At 36.0% G+C, this 26,381-nt stretch overlaps 1 protein-coding gene across 6 annotated transcripts in view; it reads left to right on the top strand.

Moving 5' to 3' along the window:
• The window catches only part of PIKFYVE (phosphoinositide kinase, FYVE-type zinc finger containing), a 73,228-nt gene extending 47,077 nt beyond the window's left edge, over positions 1-26,151 (top strand). For 5 of the 6 annotated variants that reach the window (XM_010960083.3, XM_010960084.3, XM_074364091.1 and 2 more), the window contains 21 exons: positions 292-363; positions 1,039-1,210; positions 3,213-3,391; positions 5,015-5,128; positions 5,528-5,636; positions 5,737-5,891; positions 6,801-6,891; positions 7,959-8,019; positions 8,881-9,018; positions 9,832-9,952; positions 11,744-11,839; positions 13,400-13,483; positions 14,228-14,325; positions 15,970-16,134; positions 17,495-17,554; positions 18,248-18,424; positions 19,182-19,285; positions 20,363-20,491; positions 21,576-21,837; positions 22,232-22,306; positions 22,860-26,151. In XM_010960083.3, the coding sequence (XP_010958385.1) occupies positions 292-363; positions 1,039-1,210; positions 3,213-3,391; positions 5,015-5,128; positions 5,528-5,636; positions 5,737-5,891; positions 6,801-6,891; positions 7,959-8,019; positions 8,881-9,018; positions 9,832-9,952; positions 11,744-11,839; positions 13,400-13,483; positions 14,228-14,325; positions 15,970-16,134; positions 17,495-17,554; positions 18,248-18,424; positions 19,182-19,285; positions 20,363-20,491; positions 21,576-21,837; positions 22,232-22,306; positions 22,860-22,975 (2,578 nt within the window). In that variant the 3' untranslated portion in view covers positions 22,976-26,151. The remainder of the gene's footprint in view (positions 1-291; positions 364-1,038; positions 1,211-3,212; positions 3,392-5,014; positions 5,129-5,527; positions 5,637-5,736; positions 5,892-6,800; positions 6,892-7,958; positions 8,020-8,880; positions 9,019-9,831; positions 9,953-11,743; positions 11,840-13,399; positions 13,484-14,227; positions 14,326-15,969; positions 16,135-17,494; positions 17,555-18,247; positions 18,425-19,181; positions 19,286-20,362; positions 20,492-21,575; positions 21,838-22,231; positions 22,307-22,859) is intronic. The other variant, XM_074364092.1, reaches the window with a different exon arrangement.
• Positions 26,152-26,381: the final 230 nt, after the last annotated feature.

Below are 26,381 nucleotides of genomic sequence, written 5' to 3'. Positions count from 1 at the left end.
CTTCCTAACTCAAATCAGTTTTACTCATTTAATACTAGAGTTTATGCATCTTGATTAAATAGTTTCATGAGATACTAATAGATTGGGAGTGGATACAGTGTGGTAGTGTGGCTAGTCCAAACCTGTTTTATCAGATGAGATAAAACCTGTTCTTTAACAATAAGAGAATATCAGCTGTTTTAATACTATATTATAAGCACATCTAACAGGTATCAGTGTGTAATCTTGTGAAATGTCTTGCTGGGTGGTAATTCTTAAGAGATGTTTCTAAGAAACAACCCTCTCTTTTAGGATTGTAACAATGGAATTTTATGGGAAAAATGACCTTACATTAGGAATATTTTTAGAGAGATACTGTTTCAGGTAAGAACCAAACTTCTCCTTGTGTTCCATTTATGCTGTTTTAATGCCCAGAAATTCAACCTAAAATATAAACATGAGTTAAAGCATTGTTGTGTGACCTGGATGTTCATGCCACATGTCAGGGTGTACCATACAATGGAGTAATCTGTTTCATATTCAACCCAGGATGTCTTCTCCAAGTCATTATTCACATCTTTGCCCATTTAATTACCCTGTAATCCCTAAGACTTTTTCAGGATGTTTGTATTTACAGTGATTCAAAGAGAAGCTAAGGAACCTCGATTTAAGCTTAGTGCTATCACCTGCCATGTACATGACAAAGAGCAAGTAATTTAATCTGTACCTGCTCCCTTTATAGGGAATAACAAGTTGCACAAATGTTAGGAGTTTTAATAGATAAAATGAGATGATGTTTTAGAAATGCTCGGTGAATAGAAGGTGCTTAACAAGTGGAAACTATCCCTGTGATTTGGTTGAAGGCAGATGTTCAGCTGCAGGCTCAGAGCAGGACAAGTGGTACCCTGTGGAGATTGTCCATTGGCCATCCTTACTCTAGAGAGAGATTGCTGCGCTTTCTTGACAGTGGTTCTGATTAGCCAGTATTCACTATACGTGCTTCTTTGTTTTGTGGTTAATGTGAGGACTTTTTTTTTTTTTTTTTTTTTTTTGTCAAAGGCCTTCCTATCAGTGTCCTAGCATGTTCTGTGATACCCCCATGGTGCATCACATTCGACGCTTTGTCCATGGCCAAGGCTGTGTGCAGATAATCCTGAAGGAGTTGGATTCTCCAGTACCTGGATACCAGCATACAATTCTTACCTATTCTTGGTGCAGAATCTGCAAACAGGTAAGTATACCATGTTGTTGTGATATTTCAAATAAAATAGCACCTATGTCTTTGTTTGTATAGTTCTTTTTGGGGGATGAGGGTGGTGTCAATTAGTTTGGATTTGTTATTGGTCATTGGGCTCTTATTTATTTTACCTCCTAGTGTTGTATGTTCCATTTAATGTTTGTTTCTTGAAGATTTCATTTTAGGATTTATCATCCATTATATAAAACATAAGTACCTTGTCCAATAAAATATATGGAGATTGTATTTTGACAGTTCTCAGTTATGTTTGTTTGCTCATTCAGTAAGCACTGGTATAGCACCACCTAGGTGCCAGGTACTGTACTAGACCCTGGGAATGAGAAAAGAACAAGGTATGGCTCCTCTCATCAGGAGACAGACTTGTAACAATAATTACAGTATGCAAGGGTGTTTGTGCAAGTTTGAGTCTATAGCAACATTTCTGTCTTAAGAGATACAGAGGAAACTATGTTTACTTGATCTCTTTTGGTTTACATATACATTCTTGAGGAAAGGACCATGTATTTTATTTCTTCTGTGTGCTTTTCTAACTCTGGAGGAAATTTTTGTGCCAATATTATGTTTTTTATATACACTTTTTATCCAGATTGTTTGCAGTGAGCAAGCGCCAAATTTAACTTCATTGTTATTTTAATTAGCTTGTTTTAAAGTGTGCTTTTGGAAGCACAAATGGGAATTACATATGAAATAACAGTGCAGTCTGTCAATATCTGTGGTTGAGGAGTGCAAAGTCAAAGGTGGTTCTTTCTGTGCTAGTAAACATACAGCCATGAAATCATTTCTTGTAATGATCGGTGTTTCTTTTTATACTTGGTCTTATAGGCCCTTAGTTCCTGGTAAATAGTTGGCGATATTTTGTTGTGGAATATGTGAATTTCTGTAGATTGACCAGTGAACTAGATGAATAATTAAAATTTGACCTGTATATCTTGCATGCTTGGTATATGCACTTTATTTTAAAACAAAAACTTCCACCTTTGAGCTTATGTTAGAAAGGAAAAGGTAAACAGTTATTGTTACACAGAAATGAAAACCTTCATGTGTCAAAAACATTCCATCTGTGACCAAACATTGATATACTTACCATTAAATTTCTATAAGCCATGATAATAGAAAAATGGGCAAAGGTCATGTTAAAGCACTTTAATACAAATGGCCAGTAGGCATGTGCAAATAAATTTTACTTGTTAGTAGTCAAAGAAGTACAAATAAAATAAGTGGAGTGTTTTTACTTATTTATTTTTAAAGAAGTCACATTTCAGATATTTATAATTCTGGAGATTGGTAGGGAAGTGGGGAAATTGATATTTTCAGATACTGTTGGAGATTGTGTAAACCAGTATACCTGTTTTGGGATACAGTATGGCAAAAAGTGTCAAAGATTGTATAAATGTTCATGTCCCTTGACCTACCAGTTTCCACTTTTATTGATTTATTCCAAGAAAATAATAATGGATATTTATAAGAGTATATATTTGTATGTATACACACATACCCACCCACCCCACACACATACAAGAAGTTCATCAAAATAAAGAAAAATTTGTAGTGTCTTAAATGTATCTCAGTAGGGATTGGTTAAATATGGACATACAATGGGGTACTCTGCAGCCTTTAAAATCAAGTCGTAGAAGAATATTCTGTGTAGGAAAATATTTATGATATGTTGCTAAGTGAAAGAAAAAAAGGTTATGAAACTACTTACATAGAGCTTTTATTTATAAATGTACTAGCTATGCATATGTGGATTCATCATCTATGGAAAGAAAGCAGACAGTGTGTTGGTGGTGGTGGGATTATTGGCGATACAGCGCTCCTCAGCCATCCCTAACTCCACTCACCTCTAAACATTTTTCTCTTCCGGTTTTCTGCAGTCAGTATATACTAGATTTGTACTAAAAAAGAAAACACATTGTTTTTTAAAAAAGAGATTTTCAATACGTGATTAGAGATAACAATTTATGCTGACTTTCAGGTAACACCAGTTGTTGCTCTTTCCAATGAGTCCTGGTCCATGTCATTTGCAAAGTACCTTGAACTTAGGTTTTATGGGCACCAGTACACTCGTAGAGCGAATGCTGAGCCATGTGGTCATTCCATCCACCATGATTATCACCAGTATTTCTCCTATAACCAGATGGTGGCATCTTTCAGGTAAGAAGTCCGAGCGACCCTGTGCACGATCACATACTCCTGGGAAGGCGTTACAACATTTCTGCTATTACTAATTTGTGGTGTGTGTTGTTCTCCACCTTCACCTTTTCAAATGCAGAGGGTCATACTCTCTGCAAAAAGCTTTCAGTGTTATTGTTTTATTGACTCCTTTAAGAAATAAGTATTGTTATTACCCTCACTTAGAGAGCTTATAGCTCACAAATAGAGCTAGCAAGGAATGAGTCCTCATATGAACTAGTAGATTTGCTACTACAAGTGTTGCACTTAACCAATGTTTTTGCTTCTAAGAGTTTGTCAGAATTTTTGCTAAGACATTACTTAGTGTAAGGATAATCAGATATTATAGAGCTAAAATCACTCGTTCAAAGATTGGGTAGTTACACTAGTATTAAATGATTTGAGAAAGCCTTCAGGCTCTTTCTTCAAAATACATCCAGAATCTGGACACATCTCACCACCTCTCCCACTACCACTCTGGACTGAGTCTCTCTTATCTTTCACTGGATCATTGCAGTAACCTTGATCCTTTTCCCTTTGGCCTTGCCCCCTGCAGCCTGTTCTCCACACAGCAGTCAGAGTGATCCTGTTATATGCAGATCAGCTCAGGCCACTCTTCTACTGTAGACCCTTCCATGGGTGTCTGTTTCACCCCGAGTGAAAGCCAGAGTCTGTTGACAAGCCTCTAAGCCCCTACGTGCTCTGGCTGCTTACCTTCTGCTGCTCTGCCCTCGCTCACCGGGCTGCAGCCTCGCTGGCCTCCTGGCTGGGCCTCACTTCTGCCACGTGGGCTCCTACCTGGGAGCCTTGCACTTGCTCTCACCCCTCTGAGCTGTCTGCTCCCACACATCCGCCTGCTTTTCCTTACTTCCTGTGGATCTTTGTTCAAATTTCTCCTAGCAGTCTTTGCCTCATTTTCCTGCTTTGTTTTCCCCTGTAGCACTTACTGTCTGATGTAAAATGTATTTTAAGTATTTATTTGTTTTTATTTATTGCCCAAATCTTGTTATTCCTGAATCATGAGGGCAAGAATTTTGTCCGTTATTCAGTGCTGTATCCTCAGCACCTAAAATAGCATCTGACACATAATAGGTCCTCAGATATTTGTAATCGAACCCTGTTACCTATTTTAAGCAAGAGCTGTTAATCATGAACCTAGGGCCTAAGTGGGATATAGCATTTAGTAGACAACATAAACTTCAGGTGGGAAAGAAACTCAGGAAAAATCCTTGGGAGCTGAGAAGGTAGTGAATACCAGCGTCTGAGCTAATTGTAGGAAGGAGTCCCTGTCCTCGTTCATAGAGGTTTATATCCCAGTCATTTTTGTTTTTAAAGCACAGAAGGGTGGCCTTGAGGGATAAATGATGACATCACAGTGCGGGGATAAAACAAACAAAATAACATCTATTTAAAACTGGGGAGAATATTTATAATGGTTGATGAAGTTGTCTTCAATATTTTTATGATTGTTTTAAGATGCCATTTTATAGAAACTTCATGATATCTTATACCTCATAGGATTTAGTTGACCATCATGATACACTTCTACTCAAAATACTAAACTATTTTCCACTTTTCTACTATTACTTGTATTTTCTCTTTCAGTTATTCTCCCATTCGGCTTCTTGAAGTATGTGTTCCGCTTCCCAAAATATTCATTAAACGTCAAGTCCCATTAAAAGTGTCCCTTCTTCAGGATCTGAAGGACTTCTTTCAAAAGTAAGTTTTATATTCTTTGATCATCTTTTTTTGTTTGTTTAGTACTGCCTGCAATCTAAACTATTTTAAATATCAGATTTGTTTATTTAGCTTTCTTTGAAAACAGAAATAACCATATTTTTCTAATTGTATGTTATACATACCTGATGTAAAAAAGCAAAAATGTAGATAGTGCATAAAAGTATTTAAAAAAAAGGTCAAACCCTCTCAGGCATAACAACTATTAAAATTTTGATGTACGTCCTTTCAGGTCTTTTTTGTTCTACAAAATTGAATGTGATTCTTAACTAGAGAAGACATAGTTAAATTTTGTGTGTGACACTTTTGTGAGATTAGAAACTTTGATTACAAACTTTGATTTTCTAAAGTGTTTAGTATTTTTTATGTTTATATTGTTAGAGTTTCACAGGTATATCTTGCTGTCGATGAAAGACTTGCATCTCTGAAAACTGATACATTTAGCAAAACAAGAGAGGAAAAAATGGAAGATATCTTTGCACAAAAAGAGGTAATTCATTTCTCTGACAGGAACCCCAGAGTTGTGAACTCGTTGGAAGTTCCTTTCGAGGGCTTCTTAGATTGCTGGCGTGGTTTCTGTTCCTCTGTAGATGGAGGAAGGCGAGTTCAAGAGTTGGACTGAGAAGATGCAGGCGCGGCTCCTGTCCTCCTCCATGGAGACCCCTCAGCAGCTGCAGTCGGTCTTTGAGTCGCTCATCGCCAAGAAGCAAAGCCTCTGCGAAGTGCTGCAAGCCTGGAATAACAGGTGTGACTTGGCAGCCTGGTATTTCTTTCATATGATTGCAAAATTTGCTCTCCTGTGAGGTTTTTGATATGAGTGTCCTTATTAATTACGGATTTTTCATTTTACTCTCAAGTGGTAGGAATTTTTATTTTTATCACCACTACCACCCCCCATCTCTTTTCATCCTTTAAGGTGTATATGCTAATATTTGAGTAACTTGTGAAGGTTAAAAAACAAAGCTGAGAGTAGCTTTCAGTGCTGCTTCGAATACCTACAATGTGTGTGCTTACTGAGATTAGTATGCCGTGGAGGGATTGTTGTTTTTTAGGCCAGGACTTTGAACTCCACTATTTTGTGTATCTTACACCTTTATTTAAATATTTTATGTTAGGAAATATTTCCCTTTAATGCTTATTTAAAAGTTCAGTTAGATCATCGTAACTTTTTTATTGAACACTTGGATTATGCTAGGCACTAAGTAAGGCACTAGACAGACATTCACTCTTTTATTTCATTTCGAGTCCTCCAATGTATGTATACTGATTCCACGTTACAAAGGAGGAAACTGTGGCTCTAGGAGACTAAAGGATTTGCCCAAGTTACACAGCTGTTAATTCCAGAGCTGGACTTTGAGCCCAGGCCCATTGGTCTTTAACAAGCGTGTTTTTTAATGTTATGTTGTGCTGACTCATAATAACTTGCTATTTTTTTAATAACTATAGTCATGTCAGTAACAACTGACTGATTAGAAATAAGACAGAAATTTAGTCTTACTTACGTACAGTTTTTAACATCTGTGACAATTCAAAGAGGAAAATCTAATTATTGTGGTTTCAAAGCTATAAGGAGAAAATTTATAAACATTATTTGGGATATTAGAAACAAAACCATGTTCTTCTTCACCCCCCAACCCCTTTTCTTTAACTGTAGGTTGCAGGACCTTTTCCAGCAGGAAAAGGGTAGAAAGCGGCCTTCAGTTCCTCCAAGTCCTGGAAGACTGAGACAAGGGGAAGAAAGCAAGGTACTAAAATGCAGTTTTGTCTTGGGGCCTTCACTGATATAAATAAAATAAATTTCTCTTATGACATTCAGAAGTGGTAGTTTGACACATACTCTATTAATAATATGAGAGTTTTTCATTTTGAGGTTATAAGATTTCAAAGTGATGTGACTTGGATTAATTTTTTTATATTAGCCTGAAATAAAATATAATTCATTTGTTTGAAACATTTATCAAAAACTACTGTCTACTGGCATCACTGAGGACAGCATCACAGTGGCAGTGAGTGCAATAAAGGAGAAGTTGTGATGCTAAGGGAGTGGATGATGGAGGGAGGTCTCTCTAGTATGGTGAGCAAATCACAGAACATTCTAAGCAGTGATCTAAGAAATGCCTTTATAATGAAATTGTACACAGGGCTGATAGTCATTTTAAATATATCTTATCTATGGATAATGGGACTTGAGAAAGTCCAGTGGATAATAGAAGATTACTAGGCTTAATGGATAATCATAAGTAGTTCTTAGATGCTTTAAAGGGTCTGGGAGCTGCTGTTCAGAGCAATATTCTCCAAGTGTAGTTCATAGACCCCCAGGGTTCCAAGACCATTTCAAGGGCTTTGCAAGATACCCTTTTTTCAACTATATATCTGTGTGAGGCTGGACTTTCTTTATATACTTCGATCATAATAATATAGTTCAACAGATTAAAAACAGAAGTTAGAGAGAAATTTAAGCTAGGTATTAAAGTATTTGTACAAGTATAAAACATTTCAATGTCACTCTTACCAATTGTTTTTTAGAAAATATTTTAAATTAAAATATGTTATGTATGTTAATATGTGGTGGTTTTATTATTATTTTTAAGTGAATTAGTGCATGTTCTAACATTTTTTTCAGTTTTAGTTCTAATAAGGTAAAAATTAAAAGGTATAATCCACATAAACGAACGCTATTTGTGTCTTAATAATTCTTAAAAGGTTGAAAGAACTGTCCTGAGACCAAAATGTTTAAGATTCACTGGGTTAAAAAATTTTTTTAGTGTTATTTTAATGCTTCCTTAAGAACAAAGTATTTACTCTTCTACAGATAAGTGCAATGGATGCATCTCCACGGAATGTTTCTCCAGGGCTTCAAAATGGAGAAAAAGGTTGGTACTTGAGTCTGGTCATCACTTGTCATTGAATTTAAAGACATTTCTTAGTCTATAAGTTGTTTTTAACTGCTAATTTTGAGAACTTTTTTCTGATGCAATTGTTCACATACTTTTTTTCCTTTCCTGTAGGGCATTTGTAGCACTGTCAGTTTAAGACTATCATAAAGTACATTGCATAAGATAAGTTAGGATGTAGAAATACACAATAGAGAAGTCCGCTTTTAGAGGAAGAACAAAAAGACAAAAGAAAACTGAATTCCTGTTTCGCTTGTTCTAAAGTCAACTCTTAGGTTTCATAGCAAAAATCTTACGGAGTTTAAATAATATTTTTATATCACTAAAATATTTTCTACACTTAAGATATTTTTTTCCTTAGTATTTTATTGAATAACTTGGTGCCATCCTAGAAAATGTGTAAGAAAATTTACTTATCTTTGTAGAGAAAGAACTCAACTCATCATTCTTGAAATTTTTCTTTTATAATTAAGTGAATTTCCCCCCTGAGAATAAGCATGAGTTTTTTTTTCCCCAGTAGTGTCATAATTTCATTCCCTATTAATTTGAATGAACTAATATTTAGGTAGGCATTGTGGTCGAGTGCAAAGATTGGATAGGAGCCGGACTTGGTTGCCAGTCACAGTGCAAGATCTAATTGTGGTCAGGTCATATACCCTGCCTGGATTTTTGTATCCATTTTTAAAATATGCACTAAAATAATCTACATAACTTTTAAGAAGCTAAAATTCTTTGGTGTCTGAAGTAGAAATATGAGTTGGCATTTAAAAAACATTACTGTTAGGTAGAAATGGACATAATGTTTTTAAGTGACTCATTTAAGGCTGTGTTTTTCTTTAGAGGACCGCTTCCTAGCCACCCTCTCCAGTCAGGGGTCCACCAGTTCCCCCCACCTCCAGCTGCCCACTCCTCCCGACACCGCACCTGAGCAGGTGGTGGGAGGGCCCCCCGACCTTGATACTGCCAGCAGTTCCGAAGGTACGGTTCCAGTCACTTTCACTGCACTTCATGCAGAAGAGACAAGCACTCTGAGTGCTTTGACACAATGCTTTCTTATCCCTTAGGATTTAAAATTTTTACGTATTGAAAGTGCTCTTTTAGTTTTAGCTTTTTATTATATCCCTTCTTCAGTTGCATTACTTGACGTGTAAATATTTCAGTAAAATAAAATGTTACTCAGCTTCATCTACTTTCTGGGGATATTACTTCTTAAGTCCCCTAAAGCACATGATTACTGCCTTGTAAGAAAGTAAGAGAAATTGCAGCCATTTCTCCAACAATAAATATTTGTTTCACTCATAGCAAATTTATGCCTTGCTTCTCTCTTGCTTTCTGTTTAAGCAGCAACTACCTAATTGTAGTGTAAACTTTAAAATTGCAGTTAAACTCAGATGTAATAGCCACAGTGCACATAATTGAGTTGAAGTGGCAACATGAACAGCTGTGACTAAGTTCACGCATGCTTGAGCAGTGGTCTCACCATGGCTGCTGCCTGGCCCTGTGATGGTAAGAGTCCATCGACTGCAGGATGATCTCAACTTCGAAGATGTTGAAATGCAAAAAAAAAAAAAAAAGAACCCCTTGGGGTTAGTGCTGTGTATGTTTCTTTATTGCTTCCTGTTTCAACCTATAATAGTCATTATTCCTAGATCAGAAATCTTATACCCTAATTGGTAATTACAGTGTGCATATGTCCATGTTCCATAAAGGAAAAGAAATATAGTTGACACTATATACTTTCTTTAGTTCCTCCTGAATATTAACATGTAAGTAGAATATTTTTCATCCCAGATGTGTTTGATGGTCATTTGCTGGGATCTACAGACAGCCAGGTGAAGGAAAAATCAACCATGAAAGCCATCTTTGCAAATTTGCTTCCAGGAAATAGCTATAACCCTATTCCATTTCCTTTGTAAGTATTATAAAAGCCAGTGGCTGTTTGGTGGTTTTATTTTCACTTTATTAAAAAAATCTCTATAGCACAGGGAACTATATACAGTATCTTGTAATAACCTATAATGGAGCAGAATAAAAAAAAAAGAATGAAAACCTTTTTGGATAGATTTACTCTCCATATTTAAATGTGTTTATTTAACTGTATGTATGTATTTCTCAATCCTAAATTATGCTTCATCATAGTAAAAAAATGTCTTTTGGTATAATATAATTTGTAGAACATGTAATCATTGTATAGTAGATGAGTGGATGAAAAAAGCATTAACTAATATTGCTTAATGCTTAAGATTACTGGTTCTGAAAAGAACTACTTATATATGTTTTTTGAAGATAGACTGCTACATCTATTCACCTCATCATCTTAAAAACATATTGATGATTGTATATGAGGATATTACCCAAAAATTTACTGAGACATGGTGCTTTTAATTTTAACAGTGGTAATGAAATATAATGACCCATGTAAGTTTTCATATGATTTTGTTTGTACTGGGCTCACTCAGAGTAGGAGAAAACAGGCTGGCTGTGAGAGTTTATTTTTCTTCCGCTGGTTGACCTGTTTGGCTGTCAGATGCTGTACTTGTTACAGTGGTACAAGTGTATCCAAAAGGTGGACAGTTGTTAATAAGGATTTTGTTCTCTTGACTTATGTCTTTATTTATTCAGTCAACATTTAAACTTATCGAGCACCAGCTCTGGTACCCCAGGATATAGAACACGACTAGTAAGGAAAGATCCCTGCTGTCAAGAGCTCACAGTTCTGGGGAGGAGACAGATAGAAACTCACACTATAGTATGTGATGCATTCTGTGACAGCAGACTATAAAAGTTTCCTGTTTTCTATGCTTCAGACTTGAATATCTTGTTGCTTGACTGGGTTTTTGTCCCTCTTGTCTGTGGCCTTTGCACATGGCCTTCACTTTCTTCTTAGTCATTAAGCCCTCTGCATTCTTTCTCAGGAAAACTTTACCAGACCCTTCCCCAAGTTCTCTGCCCCAAACAGATTAGGACTCTTTATTATGTGCTCTCAGGATTTTCTCAGGACACTTGTCACAGAAGGTCATTTAATTTATTTGTAGGATTATGTGTTTCCTTACCTCACTGTACTGTAAACTGTACCATGCCTATTTTTCACCACTGTATTGTTAACAACTTACACGTATTAGATGCTTAGTAATAGTTTTCTTGACATTGTGTTTCTGGCACATTAGGGCAGTAAATGGCTGTTGCTCAAATGAATGAATGCTTCCATAGAGGGTTTAGGATGGAAGTCAGGGAAGCAAGATTTGGGCTGAAATGAAACACCATTGAGTTTTCATGTGGTGATAGGAGAGCAGCTATTGGTCTAGAAGTACATTTCCACAATTTCTAGAAGACTTTTCAAGCTTATAGTAGAACAAAGTGTTTTACACTTCTGCTGTTCATTGTATATGTTTTTTGAGATGAATATGGCCCAAAATCTTGCTGGTGTGAAAAGCTTTGTTTGGAGTGATGAATCCAGAACCATCTGCTTTAAAAAACAATTCTGATAATTTTCAGTTACCTTCAAAAACTTTCTGTTGATATATTCTCCTTGGCTGTTTGTTGGAGTTCTGCATACATTTTGGCTTAATTATATTCCTGTAAATGTGCATTATTTAGTTAACTTAAAATTGTCCTGAGACTTACTTGTAATAGTGCTGTGTGGTGTGTATACGTGATTTTCTGCTAATTTTGTTCTTATTTATGTACTTAAACATTTGAACAGTGATCCAGATAAGCACTACTTAATGTATGAACATGAACGAGTGCCCATTGCAGTCTGCGAGAAGGAGCCCAGCTCTATCATTGCTTTTGCTCTCAGGTATTATTCGTGGGACTTTTCTACCTATGGTTGTATCTTTATATTTTATGTGCATTTGTTAATTGCCATTTTCTTGAGATCTGTCGCATAGAGTAGAACAAAATACAAATAAACACAAAGTATTAAATGTAAGTTAAAAAAATATTCTTTGAGCTTGACAGCTTATTCTCTTTGTATCTGAAAATATACTCTTTACCCAAATAATAACAAGATGACTCTTAAGCAAGCTCCTAATAATTCCATTTTCTAGGCAAGCTATTTGCTAATCCTTGTATTCCCTAGCCATTCTCTGTGTTGTATTGTGTATCCATTGTATCCCTTCCTTTGATTTACTTATTAACATAATACTTGGAACGTATTTGCCTTATGTCATCTGAATATCTTTTTTGTATTCTTCATTCATTTCCTTCCTGCTTCCCACACATAGCAGGTAAAGTTTCCTCACTGAAAGAAATGCTGTTTCTATGCCTCGACCTATTTACATGCCCACAGTTACCATGTGTCTTAAAGAAGGACCCCTCTTTAAAAATATTTATGTATCATGTCTAAAAGGACAAAGTTCTGTAATCTTAATGGTGTCTTGGCAGTGGTAGAAGCTAGTTTAAGTAAAATCTAAGATGTTTAATTAAAAAACATTTTTTTTCCTGTTGGAAGAGATTGAAATTTTATACTTTTTAAAATATTGGTTACAAGTTGTCCATTTATTCAACAAATATTTGAATGTCCGCAATATGTGCTATACTAGGTATTGGATATACAGACATAAACAAGATAGATTTTTAGGCCTCAGCATTTATGGAGTTTAGAGTAACTTACTATTTGGATAGTGAGGAATGATTTTCCTTTAGAAGGTTCCATATGATAAACTTGTAATCTTTGTCTTTTGGTGTTTATGAAGCTAGTATTTGCTTCTCAGTCTATCGCTTAGTCACACCACAATTTAATAGGCAAGAAAGGCAGGAAAGTCAACCAAGTCAAACATATTTTGTAAAACTAAGAAGGAAGTTTTCTAGTTGAGGTCACCTTTTTCTAGTATCTTGGAAAAATGGTACACCCTAGGATGCTTCTCTTACTCCATAACATCCGATTTACCTAAATGAGAGCTCCCAGACTGCTAGTCCAAAAGTTGGAGTTTTTTAGTCAGTGCAACATAAAAAAAATTTTTTTTCTTGAAGTTCAGTACCTTGAAGTTGAGAAGCATGCTCAAGTTCCTTTCCTCTCCATTATACTCAACCCTGAAATGTCACGCTTTTAAGTTAGCTGTTTAACCCCTGAAGGCATTTGAACTAAATGTGAGTCTGTAGGCCTTCACAGTCATTGTTTAGGATATTAAACCCTAGTTGGTGTGTTCGGTTGTGTTTTGTATTATTTTCTGTGAGGACACAGACCTTCTTCATGAAGCTTCTAACTTGATAACTTTTGTTACTTAACTCAAATGTATTTAATTGTTGACACTTACAATGATTGCGTTTCTATAATACAAAGCTTATTCTAAAGCATATGATTTATTTTAAAAGAAGACCTTAACGTTTAACATATTTCAACCTGTTCTACCCTAAGTTGTAAAGAATACCGAAATGCCTTAGAGGAATTGTCCAAAGCCACTCTGCGGAGCAGTGCTGAAGAAGGGCTTCCACCAAACAGGTGATCCGTGATTAAGTAGCATCTATTTCAGTTGAGCCATGTCAGCATTTTCTAAGTCCTTCTACTTCAGTTTTATTGTAGCTTATTATAAATGTAAAAGTTTCTAGAATATAGTCAATGGCACTCATGTTTTAGCCAATAATAGATAGAACAAAATTCAGGTATAATAGAAAGACCTTAAAAAGCCCCTCAGGATACAGTTTTCTGGTAATTGTCTTAGAGTTTCAGTGTCTATTGCAGATTTAAACTTGAACATTCTAAATTCTCTTTACTGTTTTCACTTTAAAAATAGTGACTTGTGAAATTAGTAAACTACTACTTGACCTTGTAAAGTATTTGTGAATTTTGCTTAATAAAGATCCTAATAGTTAAGAAACAAAACAACCCCCCTCACTGGTTTTTAAGGATGTTCAGTATTTCAGATGTTTTGACACATTATCATAATTGTTGGACTTATGGGTACTAATGTAGCTCTGATGGACTTAAGAAAATTTTAAGAGCCTATACTTTTGTATATTTTTTCATACATTTTCATAGCTTTAACATTTTGTTTTTCTTAAGTCCAGTAGACATTTCAGGACCTTTTCTTCCACGCTGCCCTGTGTTTATATAAATTATGAATCAATGTCTGCCATTGTGGGTGGGGTTAGGAGGGGAGTAGATTAATGGAGGAATGGGAGGACTTGCTATTTTGTGTCTGAATCATATAAAGCCAACTTTTTTTTGTTTTGTTTTTCATTTTAGTACTTTAGACAGCAGACCAAAGAGTAGCAGCCCTATTAGATTACCTGAGATCAGTGGAGGACAGACAAATCGTACAGCAGAAGCAGAACAACAACCAAGTAAGATTACAAATGGAGAAATAGTTACTAGTTTTGTTCATAATTGTGGTTTGAAGAAGAAAACACATTAAATAAGAAATGCCATTTGCCAAGAGTTTACTATTACTTCTGGTCTTTGAAATATAGTATGGATGTCAAATTTTTGTCTATGTTCTTTTATACATATTTTGCTGTCCTTTGATTCTTACCTTAAGTTTATAGAGTTTGAAACTCATAGGTCCTTGCAAAAAGAAGCAGGATCTGCCTTCCTGGCTAGAGCTTTCAGTTTAAAGCACACAAGCTAAGAAATATGAACAGCAACTTTTTGGCTTGTTTGTTTCTGCAATATTGTTGGCACTGCGAAAAGAACTTTTCATGTAACATCTCCTTTAATCCCTCCAATGACCCCATAAGAGTTATTTGACTTATCTCCAGTTTTCAGAGAGCAAGTTCAGACTTTGGTTAAGCGGTTTGCTCAAGGTTACACAGGTACTGGGGAGCTGGCATTTGAACTTGGGTCTCTTTGACCTTGTTGGTTAGGAATATTCCCTCCAAGTAACAGAAGACTCAAGTGACTCTTGGGCCTTAAACAAATGACAGCTTATTTTTCTAAAATAGCAATGTCTGCAGGTGGGCAGTTGTTGGCATTGGTTCAGCTACTCAGTGTTGCCATGACAACATGAGTAGTTTCTCTGTAATTCTCTTAAGTTTCACTCATGGTTAAAAATGTCCCACTTAATGTTTGCATTTGAGGCAGAAGGCAGGGACAAGCTGCAGCTGTGCCCTTTTATTAGGAAACGCCCGTCCTCCTTCATTCTCATTGGTTAGAACTGAGTCTCATGGTCACGCTTTCCTGCAAAGCAGACTGAGAATGTGGTGAGCAGATTGTCCTGGCTGGCTTATACAAATCATGGTTCTTTTCCTGGGGCTCTACACATTGCTGCCCCAGGAAAACACAGTGGGAGTTCTGTTAGCAAGGAACAAGGTGGAATTGGATAGTAAGGAGGCCATAATGGTGTCTGCCACCCTAAGTAAGCACTCGATGATTGACAGTTGATGTGGATTTTGTAAACTGTAAATGTACAAGGTTAGACTTATACATACTAATGACATGATGAAGCTCAAAGCTAAGAAGAAAATATAGAGCATGCTTTAGTAATATTTTTGGTCATCCTGTACTACTTATTTTTTAAAAAGTGCTAAAACTGAAATTGTATATTTTACTGTGTTAAAATATTGAAACACAGATGATATAAATATATTACCTTTAAACCCTTACAGCTTGTTAAACTGTTTTGTGTTAGTTTAATTAACTGTAGTGTAATACTGTAAGAACCCAGCCCTAGCTTAATCTTGTTGCTTAACATATTATGACAGCCTTGGAAAGATATTTTTTAAAGGCTTTCTATATAATTTCTCACATTTTGATATATAGCTCATCTGAGCATTGCTCTTCTTCTAAGTTTCTGATAATAAAAGTGCTTGACTGCCCTGCCCTCAACCCCATAAAACATGTGGAATGATAGTCTATGCAAATGAAAGTATCATTGTTACTCATATTTATTACCCTCATATAATGGTTACTGCTAACAAAGGGATGAGTTGAAAATTTTTATTTTTCCACCTGCAGTGACCTGCACTTAATATGTTACCTCTTATTTTTAGCCAAAAAGGCTTCTGGAATGTTGTCCTTCTTCCGAGGGACAGCAGGGAAAAGCCCTGATCTCTCTTCCCAGAAGAGAGAGACCTTACGTGGAGCAGATAGTGCTTACTACCAGGTTGGGCAGACGGGCAAGGAGGGGACGGAGAATCAAGGCATTGAGCCTCAAGGTGTGTTAAAGGAGACCAAATGTGCTTATTCTAGGCTTTGATTTACCTCTTTTAGTTGCCTGTGTTCCTCATGGCTTTAAGTAGTTGCTTCTACTGCTGAAACCAGAACATTCCCTCTCTTCTCACACCTCAGTGGGGTAGAGCGGAAAAAGCATGGCGCTTGGAGAATCCAACTGGTTTCAGATGTCATTGCCATCACTTACTGTGTAGTGGTATTAGAAATCCTTACTTTTGGTACCTGTAAAGTGGCAAAAGCAATGTCTTCCTAGGTTTACTGAGGACTGAGTGATGTTACACATGTGAAACATCTCGCTGTGTAGCTCACAGGATATTCAGATGTTTTCATTTCACTACCTCCTCAGATGGTTCCTTTCTTTACCAGTCTTGGTAAGGTTGAGGCTATTGAAACCCACCTTCATTTTTATATTTAAAAAATGTATCTACCTGATTGTATTTGAACGCAGGGTTAGACCAGGAGTCGGCAAACTATGCTGACCTGTTTCTATGAAGCTGTGCTGGAGCACAGGCACACCCATTCACTTACTTATTGTCTGGCTGCTTTTGCTCTATATTGGCAAGTTGAGTAGTTTCAACTGGGCAAAATACTTAACCACCTGGCCTTTTACAGAAATAGTTTGACAACCCCAGGGTTAGATCATGAATTAGTAGTTTAAAAAATAGGAACTGCATGAAAAGTTTTCATTAGTAGTTATGTGTTTAGTATTCTACAGGCTGCCATTGGACTGTGATCCTTAGGAGGCATTGGTGCTTCAAAACAATTTTTTTTGAAATGTGAAACTTAGAGAATGACTTGTTCTTCTTTCTAGATGTTAAAATATATTACAAATCTACAGTAATTAGAGTGGATCTGGCAGAAGATCTGCCAGACAAATCAAATAAAAAAAAAGCTCTGAAGTAGACAGTAATGTATTTTATATATTGTACAGATATCTTAGTATATGATAAAGAAAGCATCTCAAACTGTTGGGGAAGCATTATTCCATACACAGGGAAAACTGGTCATAAACTCTGGCAAAGGAGTGATGGGAAGCTGTGATGTAAGAGCTGAGTTAGTCTATTGCTATCATAAGGATTACTTAAATATAAGAAAAACTATTCTTCAATCTGAATTCTCTGATTGTTAATCTAAAAATTGATCTTTCAAAAGGTACATACATTTTTATTATAATAGTTGACACAGTTAGTTGTGTCCCAGTGCTTGCTTGAGAGTGACTTGACTAGGATAATAGGGGTTGACTTGTTAGTTTTTATTGTTGTATTAGGGGAAAAAAGAACAGAAAAAATGAACTGATAACTATCTAAAACTTTGGCTTTACTAACAATTTTAAACCTTTTTTAGATGAAGTAGATGGAGGAGATACACAGAAGAAACAACTCACAAATCCTCACGTGGAGCTTCGTAAGTATGAGATCAGTACCTTTGGTTTGTGGATCGGGGCTATAATTGAACAGACTCCATTATTTGAAGCTTTAGCTTCATACTAGATAAATAGCCTGTTTCTTGAAATGAATTTTAAATCTGTGTGCTGATGAAGTTTTGTTTCATCTAGATTTAGTTTATAAATTACATTATACATTATTTAATTTAGAAAGGAATTTATAAATTGAAATTATAATATAATTTATACATTACAATTTGAGTAAATGTCTAATGTTCAAATAATTACTTAGTGTAATTTAGAGTCACAGAGTCTTGACAAAAGCATTTATAATTGTGTCTGTGCATGTGAGTGCCAAAAATTTACCATCTAGAATAATATCACATACGGTAAAATTTAAGATGTAAAAGTACAGTGATGAAAATACAGTAATCAGCATAAAATTAGAGATGAGTCTATTTTATGTTTGATTTTTCTGTAAATATGTAAGGATGGCCATAAGGATGCTGTCTAATCCTCCCTGAGGATAACTTTAACAGATACGATTAACAGGGAGGTGGTAGACTTCACCTGAGAAATGCTATCACGGAGAAAATAAAATGGTTGCATTTGGTGGGTGTGGTGAGCAGGCAAGAAGGAAAAGGAAAAGGTATTTCTGATTCATAAAAGCTTTTATTTATTCATTTATTTATTTAAAACCCTTTTGTTTATAGAATTTTCTGATGCCAATGCCAAGTTTTACTGTCGGCTGTACTACGCGGGAGAGTTTCATAAGATGCGAGAAGTGATTCTGGGCAGCAGCGAGGAAGATTTCATTCGTTCCCTTTCTCACTCTTCGCCATGGCAGGCCCGGGGAGGCAAATCAGGAGCTGCCTTTTATGCGACTGAAGGTGAGTCTTTTTAATCTTCTACTCCTTTAAGCAGTATCCATCTTTTTCCCTCAGATAATTTGTGAATCCCTTGAAGTGAGGTAATATGGTACTGACAATTGGGAAACAAACTTTTCTGTTTTTCTTTGTGTGCTTGAGAGGATGAAATAAGAATATTTAAAAGCATATACATGTATATGGTGTGTAATTAGAGACAAACACTGATCAAATCCTTACTAAATTCTTTCAAGTCCTGAGTTTTCCAAATGTAAATAGTAACAGAGAACTCCTGGAAAGTCCCAAAGGGTTACCTCAGAGCTAATGATTTTAAATAGAAATATTTAACCTAAAAATAGGAAGGCCAAGTTCTTAACCTACAAAGGTTTACGTGACCATTTGTACTTCATATTCCATTCTCCATACGTGCTGAAAGCGAAAATATTTGAGAAAATACAGCAGGAAAGATGTTGCTTGATAAGAACTTTTATAACCTTTGCTTACTGGATTGTTCACAAAGAAGTTTTAAAAAGTAGCTCATCTAGCTATGGATTTAGATGTGGTACTGTCAAAAGTTTCTTAACTGTATAAATCCTCAGAAGCCCTTTCATACCTTCAATTACTTGAGAACTGTGTTCTGATCACAGTTTTTTCAGTGATATCAGAAAATATCCCTTGAAAACATGAAGCAAACTAATCTCTTGGGATCTTTGGAATGATTTATTGTAGATTACCTTAGTAAATATTGCCATTGAATAAACATGAACTTTTTGCCTTTTAGATGATAGATTCATTTTGAAGCAAATGCCTCGTCTGGAAGTCCAGTCTTTCCTCGACTTTGCACCACACTACTTCAATTATATTACAAATGCTGTTCAGCAAAAGGTAGAAATCCAAAACTGTGGTCTGTGATTAATTTACTGGGCTCTTTCACATCCAGAGAGTCCTAATGGCAGTTTTCTCTGTGGTAATATGTGAACAGGACAGGACTAGATCTCTGCTGTGCTACTGACGTGTGACAGAATGCAGGGATTTCAGACTCTTTTTTTCCTCCCTTTACCAGTGAGAAGCCAAGAGATCTCAAGCAAGTTGCATTTAATTAAGAACATTAAGACCAGATGCAAATAGATGCACATAACAATTGATAATTTGTAAGTTTTGTTGAGAAATGAGGGCATGGATCCCTTAAGTTGAAAGAGAGGGAGCCAGTGGCCCAAGTGGCCCAAGTAACCCTCCCCATAAGAGTATGAAGGAACCACATAGATTTTCCCCCCTCCATTTATGGGATTATTGCCTATTATTGGAGAATTTATGTCATAATAAAATTTGTGAATTTGAGAAATTATGAAGGATTACCCTTTGGCAGAATGTTAAAGATATAATATTTTTATTTACATTGCTGCTTTACTTGCTTCTGAGATTCAAAGGTTTGAGTTTCTTTTAGGGTTCTCTGACTCGTAATATTAATAGAAAATCATTTTTGGATATTACAAGAATAATCCACATATTGGTATTAAATTATAAATAATTCTTTTTTTAATAATCCTTTAAAAAATTGAAGTATGGTTGATTTACAATATTATATTAGTTTCAGGTGTATAGCATAGTGACTTAGTATTTTTGCAGGTTATACTCCATTATAAGTGATTACAAGATGCTGGCTATTATTCTCTGTGTGTACAGTGTATCCTTATTGCTTATCTATTTTATACAGAGTATTTTGTTAATCTCATACCCTAATTTGTCCCTCCCCCACTCCCTCTCCCCTTTGGTAACCACAAGCTTGTTTTCTGTATCTGAGTCTATTTCTCTTCTGCATATACATTCATTTGTATTACTTTTTAGATTCCACATATAAGTGATATACACAGTGTTTCTCTTCCTCTAATTTTTTTTCACTAGGCATAATATTCATTAATAATCCTTTTCGATAAGAGTTTACTTTTATCTTTTCTTGATTAGAGGCCCACTGCATTGGCAAAGATTCTTGGAGTTTACAGAATTGGTTACAAGAATTCTCAGAACAACACTGAGAAGAAGTTAGATCTCCTTGTCATGGAAAATCTTTTCTACGGGAGAAAGATGGCACAGGTCGGTATGCTGGACTACGCAAAGCACTTAGCTCTGGAACGCTTTGTACTTCTGGTTCCTGAAATATGAATCAGAGAATAACATGTTATTTGTTGGTGAATATTAAACTTTGGTTACTAGGCGAAATTTAACTTTTGAGTTAGTGAACCCTGTAGAAAAGAAGAAAGAGGAATATTTTAGACTGGTCCTAGAATTTCACATATCCAATATCCTAGAAACCCAGAATTGTAGAATAAGAAGGCAGATTCAACATACCAAGTTTTAGAATGAAGAAACTGAGGCTCAGAGAAATTGAGTACTTTATCAAAGTTACACAGCTATTCCTAGAGCTCAGGTTGGTCTAGATTCTGGAACAGTACTCTTCAGTGTGCTGGTCCTTGAACTGTTTTTTCTGTGGTGAGATAAGGAGCTTGTACTAGAATGTAATTTAATGCACTGCTTTCTTCATCGAGTATGTCTTGCTATGGGGAAAACATCTGCTGAAGTAAACTGCCTTTTTAATGATGTAATTGATTTCCATTCTGACACCAGCCTCTTCTGTCATCGTGACTGGCAGTCGTCTGTCAAATACACTTCAGGCCGCACTGGTCTGGTACCCAAGTCCCCTGACCTTTGAGTGCATTGCTTTTCCTACTGCCCAGAAATTCCTAGAGATATGCTGTTGCTTCTACATTGTTCTAAGTAATTGTACAGTTTTGATATCAAAACTTGAAGTTTCTAAGGCTGTTTGCATCTGTTTTTTAAACTGCTTTATGATTTAACAATATATTTTTGGAGTTACTTGTTATTGTTTCTTAGAGTTGATTAAATGAGTCAGTGTATTTCCAAAATGTTTCAGTAATTGTGGAGCTAGGTGTTAATTTTATATGGTACGATTTTGTCACCATGTGTTTTATGCTTTATACAATTATAATGCTTGCATTTAATGACTTATGTTATATAAGTTATGATTAAGTTTTTAAATTTCAAAGTCTTTATAAGGGTAGTGGCTACAAGGAAGCTTTCTGTCCTTTAAATTTAATTACATTCATTAACCACTTGTAGCAACTCAGAAATGAATGACAGAGCACTTTTTTTCTGCCAGGTTTTTGATTTGAAGGGTTCACTTAGGAATCGAAATGTAAAAACTGACACCGGGAAAGAGAGTTGTGATGTAGTCCTGCTGGATGAAAATCTCTTAAAGATGGTTCGAGACAACCCTCTGTATATCCGTTCTCATTCCAAAGCTGTGCTGAGAGCCTCGATCCGTAGCGACTCCCACTTCCTTTCTAGCCACCTCATTATAGACTATTCTTTGCTAGTTGGGCGAGATGATACCAGCAATGAGCTGGTAGTTGGAATTATAGGTAAGTCGACCTTATGTATAGTTCATGATTGAAGCAAGAGTAAAATTTGAAGATTATACTGAATCTGGTCTAGTAATACCTTATTGAATATTTTCACAGACTTTGATTTGAAATTTAAAAAAAAGTAGTTTTTATATTCTGGTACCTTCTATTCATTTCCATTTTCATAATCTTTACCAAAAATGTCTATATTCAAAAGTCATTTAAAGGTGGAGCCCTGTGAGGTTGTTATGAAGATGAAATGAATTAACATGGTAAAAACCTTAGGCCAGCACGTGACATACTGTCAGCACCTGCAGTATTGTTAACTGTTGTAGAAATAATAGTGACTGTGTTGTCATCTGATTTTATTAATTAAGACAGCTTTTACTACTAATCTCGCCCCCTGCAACAGATTATATCCGAACATTTACGTGGGACAAAAAGCTTGAGATGGTTGTGAAATCAACAGGAATTTTAGGAGGACAAGGTGAGCAGAATTTTTGTTCTGTTTACTCTTTAAACTGTTCTTATATCTTCCTCATCAGTTAACATATAGCAAATGGATACCTTTTTAAAAATTGTAAAATGTAAGTGGCTGTCTTTGATTTTATCAGCATTTCCAAGATGATCAAATAATAAAAGGAATTGTTTAGGTAGGGAAATACGGAGTTTTAAATTTGTGTTAAGATGCTAGAGGTGCTCAAAATGAAAAGGTAAAAAAAAAAAAAAAAAAAAAAAAGCCAGAGGTTCTGAGTAAGAGGTTGTCTCGAGTTAACACTTGAAATCTAAGTTCTCTGAGCACTGCTAGTGCCATTTGTGCTTTCAGACATTTCTCATCTGTAGGCAGGAGCGTCTTTTGAAGGAAAAAACTCCTACCAGGAAGGACCTGTCCCTTGTCGTGTGGCACAGTGAACACCCTTCTTCCTTCTTGAGGCCACTGTGGTGTATATGTTTGTTTACAGGGAGAACAGCCATTGAAGTCAGCTATCTGATCAGTTATGTAACAGCTTCCTTTTCCCTTTTCTCTTTCATAATCTTAGGTAAAATGCCGACTGTGGTCTCTCCAGAGTTGTACAGGACTAGATTTTGTGAAGCAATGGACAAGTATTTCCTGATGGTACCAGACCACTGGACAGGCTTGGGTCTGAACTGCTGAAATGAAGCACGTGTTTTGAAATGGACCATGAAGAAAAGGGGCCTGGAACTAAGGACCAAAATAAGCTACATGTTTTATTTCTTCACCACATTCACCACTGTTCACCGAGGCCTTCAGTTCTGCGGCTGTGTAGGCTGTCTGTAGCCGAAGGGTTAAGACTCCATGGATTTGTATTTTGGGTTTTGATACCTACAGATTAGCTATCCGTAGGCTGGGAAGTTGCATGAACATTTTTTTTTTTCCACTTAAGTGGAGATCTAGACACATTTCAAAGGACTAAGGACAAATGTATGGATGGAGATGAGGAGATAGGGTGAAAACGGGGGTGTCATATTTCTTAACAAGCATGTTAAGAAAACAGTGTCTCCTAGATTGTGACTCTCCTGGCATCACATTGGACATGTTCTTACCTAGAAAGCATTTGTAGAGCTGGTCAATTTGTTTTGTGTCTCATGTAGCAATTTAACGTTGCCTATTACCAGAATTTCTGAAACCTTAAAAAAATTCTGAATTATTCTATTAATGGCCAGTTAAACAGATTGACACAATCTGTTCTTTTTTATTGAGGACTTGGGACTTACATTGGGAATCCCACCCTGTGCTTTGTCTTGCCCCGTTCTTGAGTATGTTTTGATGTTTTTCAAGTTCTGTCTCTACTTGTCTGTGGGTGACAGGAGGCTTCCGCCACTAACTTTAAGCCTTTTCGTGGAGTTGTTTTTTAAGCTTGTTTACAACTTTTGTGCAAGTAATATGTTAAACTGCACTTGTCTGCACATGCTCAGTTTCTAGGTTTTTCTCCCACTTTCAGGGTAACATTAAAACGAGTCTACAATGACTAAATCCCCAAAGGGATAATTATTAATGGTTTTTTTTTTTAATATAAAAAATAAATTAGGCCTGAGCCAAGAAGCTGGGTGAGGGAAGTGCTTGCTTGTTTTTTGTTGAGGTAAAGTGTCTTTTTCAATATAATAGCAATTTATGTGGCATCTGTAAAATGAAGACGTTCCCAGTATGGACATCCCTGTTTTCTAACTTTCTGTACCAGTTTCTAAGCCAGTTCTGACTACTGAGAAATGTTAAGAGATAAGCTATTCTTAGTAAGAAACTTGTTTAATAGAATTTTTGTTTGTTTAAAAGGTGATCGGAAGTACTAAACTGTCTTTGAGGAAACAACGTAACCCTGAATATTTTCTGTTGGCTTGTTTCCATAATAAGGGTAGTTTGGGGATTTATAAAGTTTTAAGGGTTCCACTCTTTCCAGGCCTCCTATATTAGCACATATCTATTGCAGTTTTCACTTAATAAGAAAAAAATCTGGATACATTCTAGTTACAGAGATTAAGTATGTGAAATAGGAACATTTGGGGAAGTTTGCTTGAGAAAGTGAAAGTATTAGTTTGGTATTTGGTGCTTATTCAAAACATTGTTTTTTGCTAGAAACAAGTTGACCAAGGACTCATAACCGATCTGATTGATGATAAGCACTTCCCCTGACATGTGGTGTGCCTTTTGAAAACACCCAAAACACTGATAATTTTAGTTTTGACATCAAAGACCAGAAAGGAGTTGTACCAGGCTGAACGATGTGGAACATTATTCACTTCTCCTGTGTCCAGGAACAGTGGCTTTTGCATCTCATTTTGGATGCGAACATGCTTTGCGTCTCTTTTATTTTTTCTGTCATGATGCTTAGGGTCATTTATCCTGTCCATTTCCCGCACCCTTAGTCAGGAGCACTTCCAAGAGCTAGTGTCTTCCACTTGCTGTAATCAGGTTGTTTTTTGGTTTTAATCTCAGTACCATGAGTATAGCTTGAATGCTCCGCTGGAATAGCTGTTGACAATAATGTGTCATGTTAATTTTGTTTTCCCCACCCATGACTTGAAGAACCACTTTTTTTTTTTTTTTTAAAGTACTGCTGCTGCTTAGGTAATTTTGTGGCTAAAAAAAATTCCAATTTGATATAATCTGAAGCAATACTTGTTGCCTTGCAAGGGTAATCTGTCCTTTTAAAACTGTCTTAATGAAGGGGAAATACAAAATTTAACTTGTTGTGACTGGTAGAACTCTGTCCTTGGCCCCTTGCTGCTCTTGTTGAGGCCATGACCATGTATATAATACGGCTTTTCAAATATTTTGTTCAGTGCTGAGCACTGAATGACTGTTTACCTCTCTTGAATTCCCCTTTGAGGCCTGGAGGACCTTGATGCTGAAAAGAATGGGGAAGAAATCTTAATACTTTCTTCCTTAGAATAAAAAATGAACTCTGAGAATAATTGATAGTAGCACAAGAAAGCTATAGTGAACCTGTTGCATTGTATAAAAATCTTTATAAATGAGAAGCGTTTGATGCCATCAGAACTTTATCTCAAAATAAAAAGGATTTACTTTTTTCTTACCCAAGCCTAAGAAAATAAGGGAATAAGCTGTTGCAAGCCCTTTTGTAGTCTACTGAATATTTTTAATTTATAGATATTCAAGTTTTCCTACAGAATGTCCTGCGTACAAGTTTTTCCTTGATCCAGCAGTGAGTGGTTTTCTAACTTTGGCTTCTATTGGGTATTGTAAATAGTAAGGTTGGATTGGTTTTTGTGGCATCAGCTTCTCCTTGGCTTTTTAACCCATTAGCAGTGGGGTTGTATAAAACTGCCGAGGAAAGTAATCTACCTGTAGTAAGTTTGTTTAGCTAGCGGAGTGAAAACCCTTGTGAATGAGCCTGGTGGTTAAAACAGACCAGGCCATTCATCATTCCTCAAGTGTTAACATACTGACTTAAGCAGTATTCAAACCATCTAGTGCAAGGCCTTTTTTGTTCGTTTTTGTAACACAGGTGCAGTTGTATAATAGAAAAATAAAAATTACAATCATGAGCAGTTTTATTAATGCTGCTGTGCTGGTTTTGTAAAAAAAAAAAATAATGTACATTATGTCTTTGACAGATTTAATTTCCACTAGAGAAATAACATTGTAAATCAGGATAGCCTCTTTTAATTTAATATGGAAAATGCAATTAACAATATGGGAAATACCTAATGTATTATATTGTATATATTTCTCTACTTTGGTTCCAGCCGTTTTGTATGATTGACATGTTATTTAAGAGATAAAGCTGCCCTGACCTTTTGGAGACTTATACTGTAAAAAGAAGACTTACAATAAACTGAGAATCAACTTCATTTTGTCTTGAATCTGCTTGAGGAAGTTAACAACAAGGGGAGATGGGAGTTTGGTGCGCAAGCCTGGCCCCTCGCCCAGCAGTGTTGCCTACTGTTGGTTCTCTCCCACTGCTTTTTCCGTCTGGAGAATTTAAGTCTTTCTCTAGTAAATAACTCTTCTCTTTAAGTCTCAGAAAGTGGGTGCTACATCTGTTGGTTCGCTTTGGCCAGTCTGGGCCTGGCGTTTTCTG

This window comes from Camelus bactrianus, chromosome 5, assembly GCF_048773025.1.
Source record: "Camelus bactrianus isolate YW-2024 breed Bactrian camel chromosome 5, ASM4877302v1, whole genome shotgun sequence".
NCBI lineage: Eukaryota > Metazoa > Chordata > Mammalia > Artiodactyla > Camelidae > Camelus > Camelus bactrianus.
This window is presented reverse-complemented; position numbering and strand designations above follow the sequence as displayed.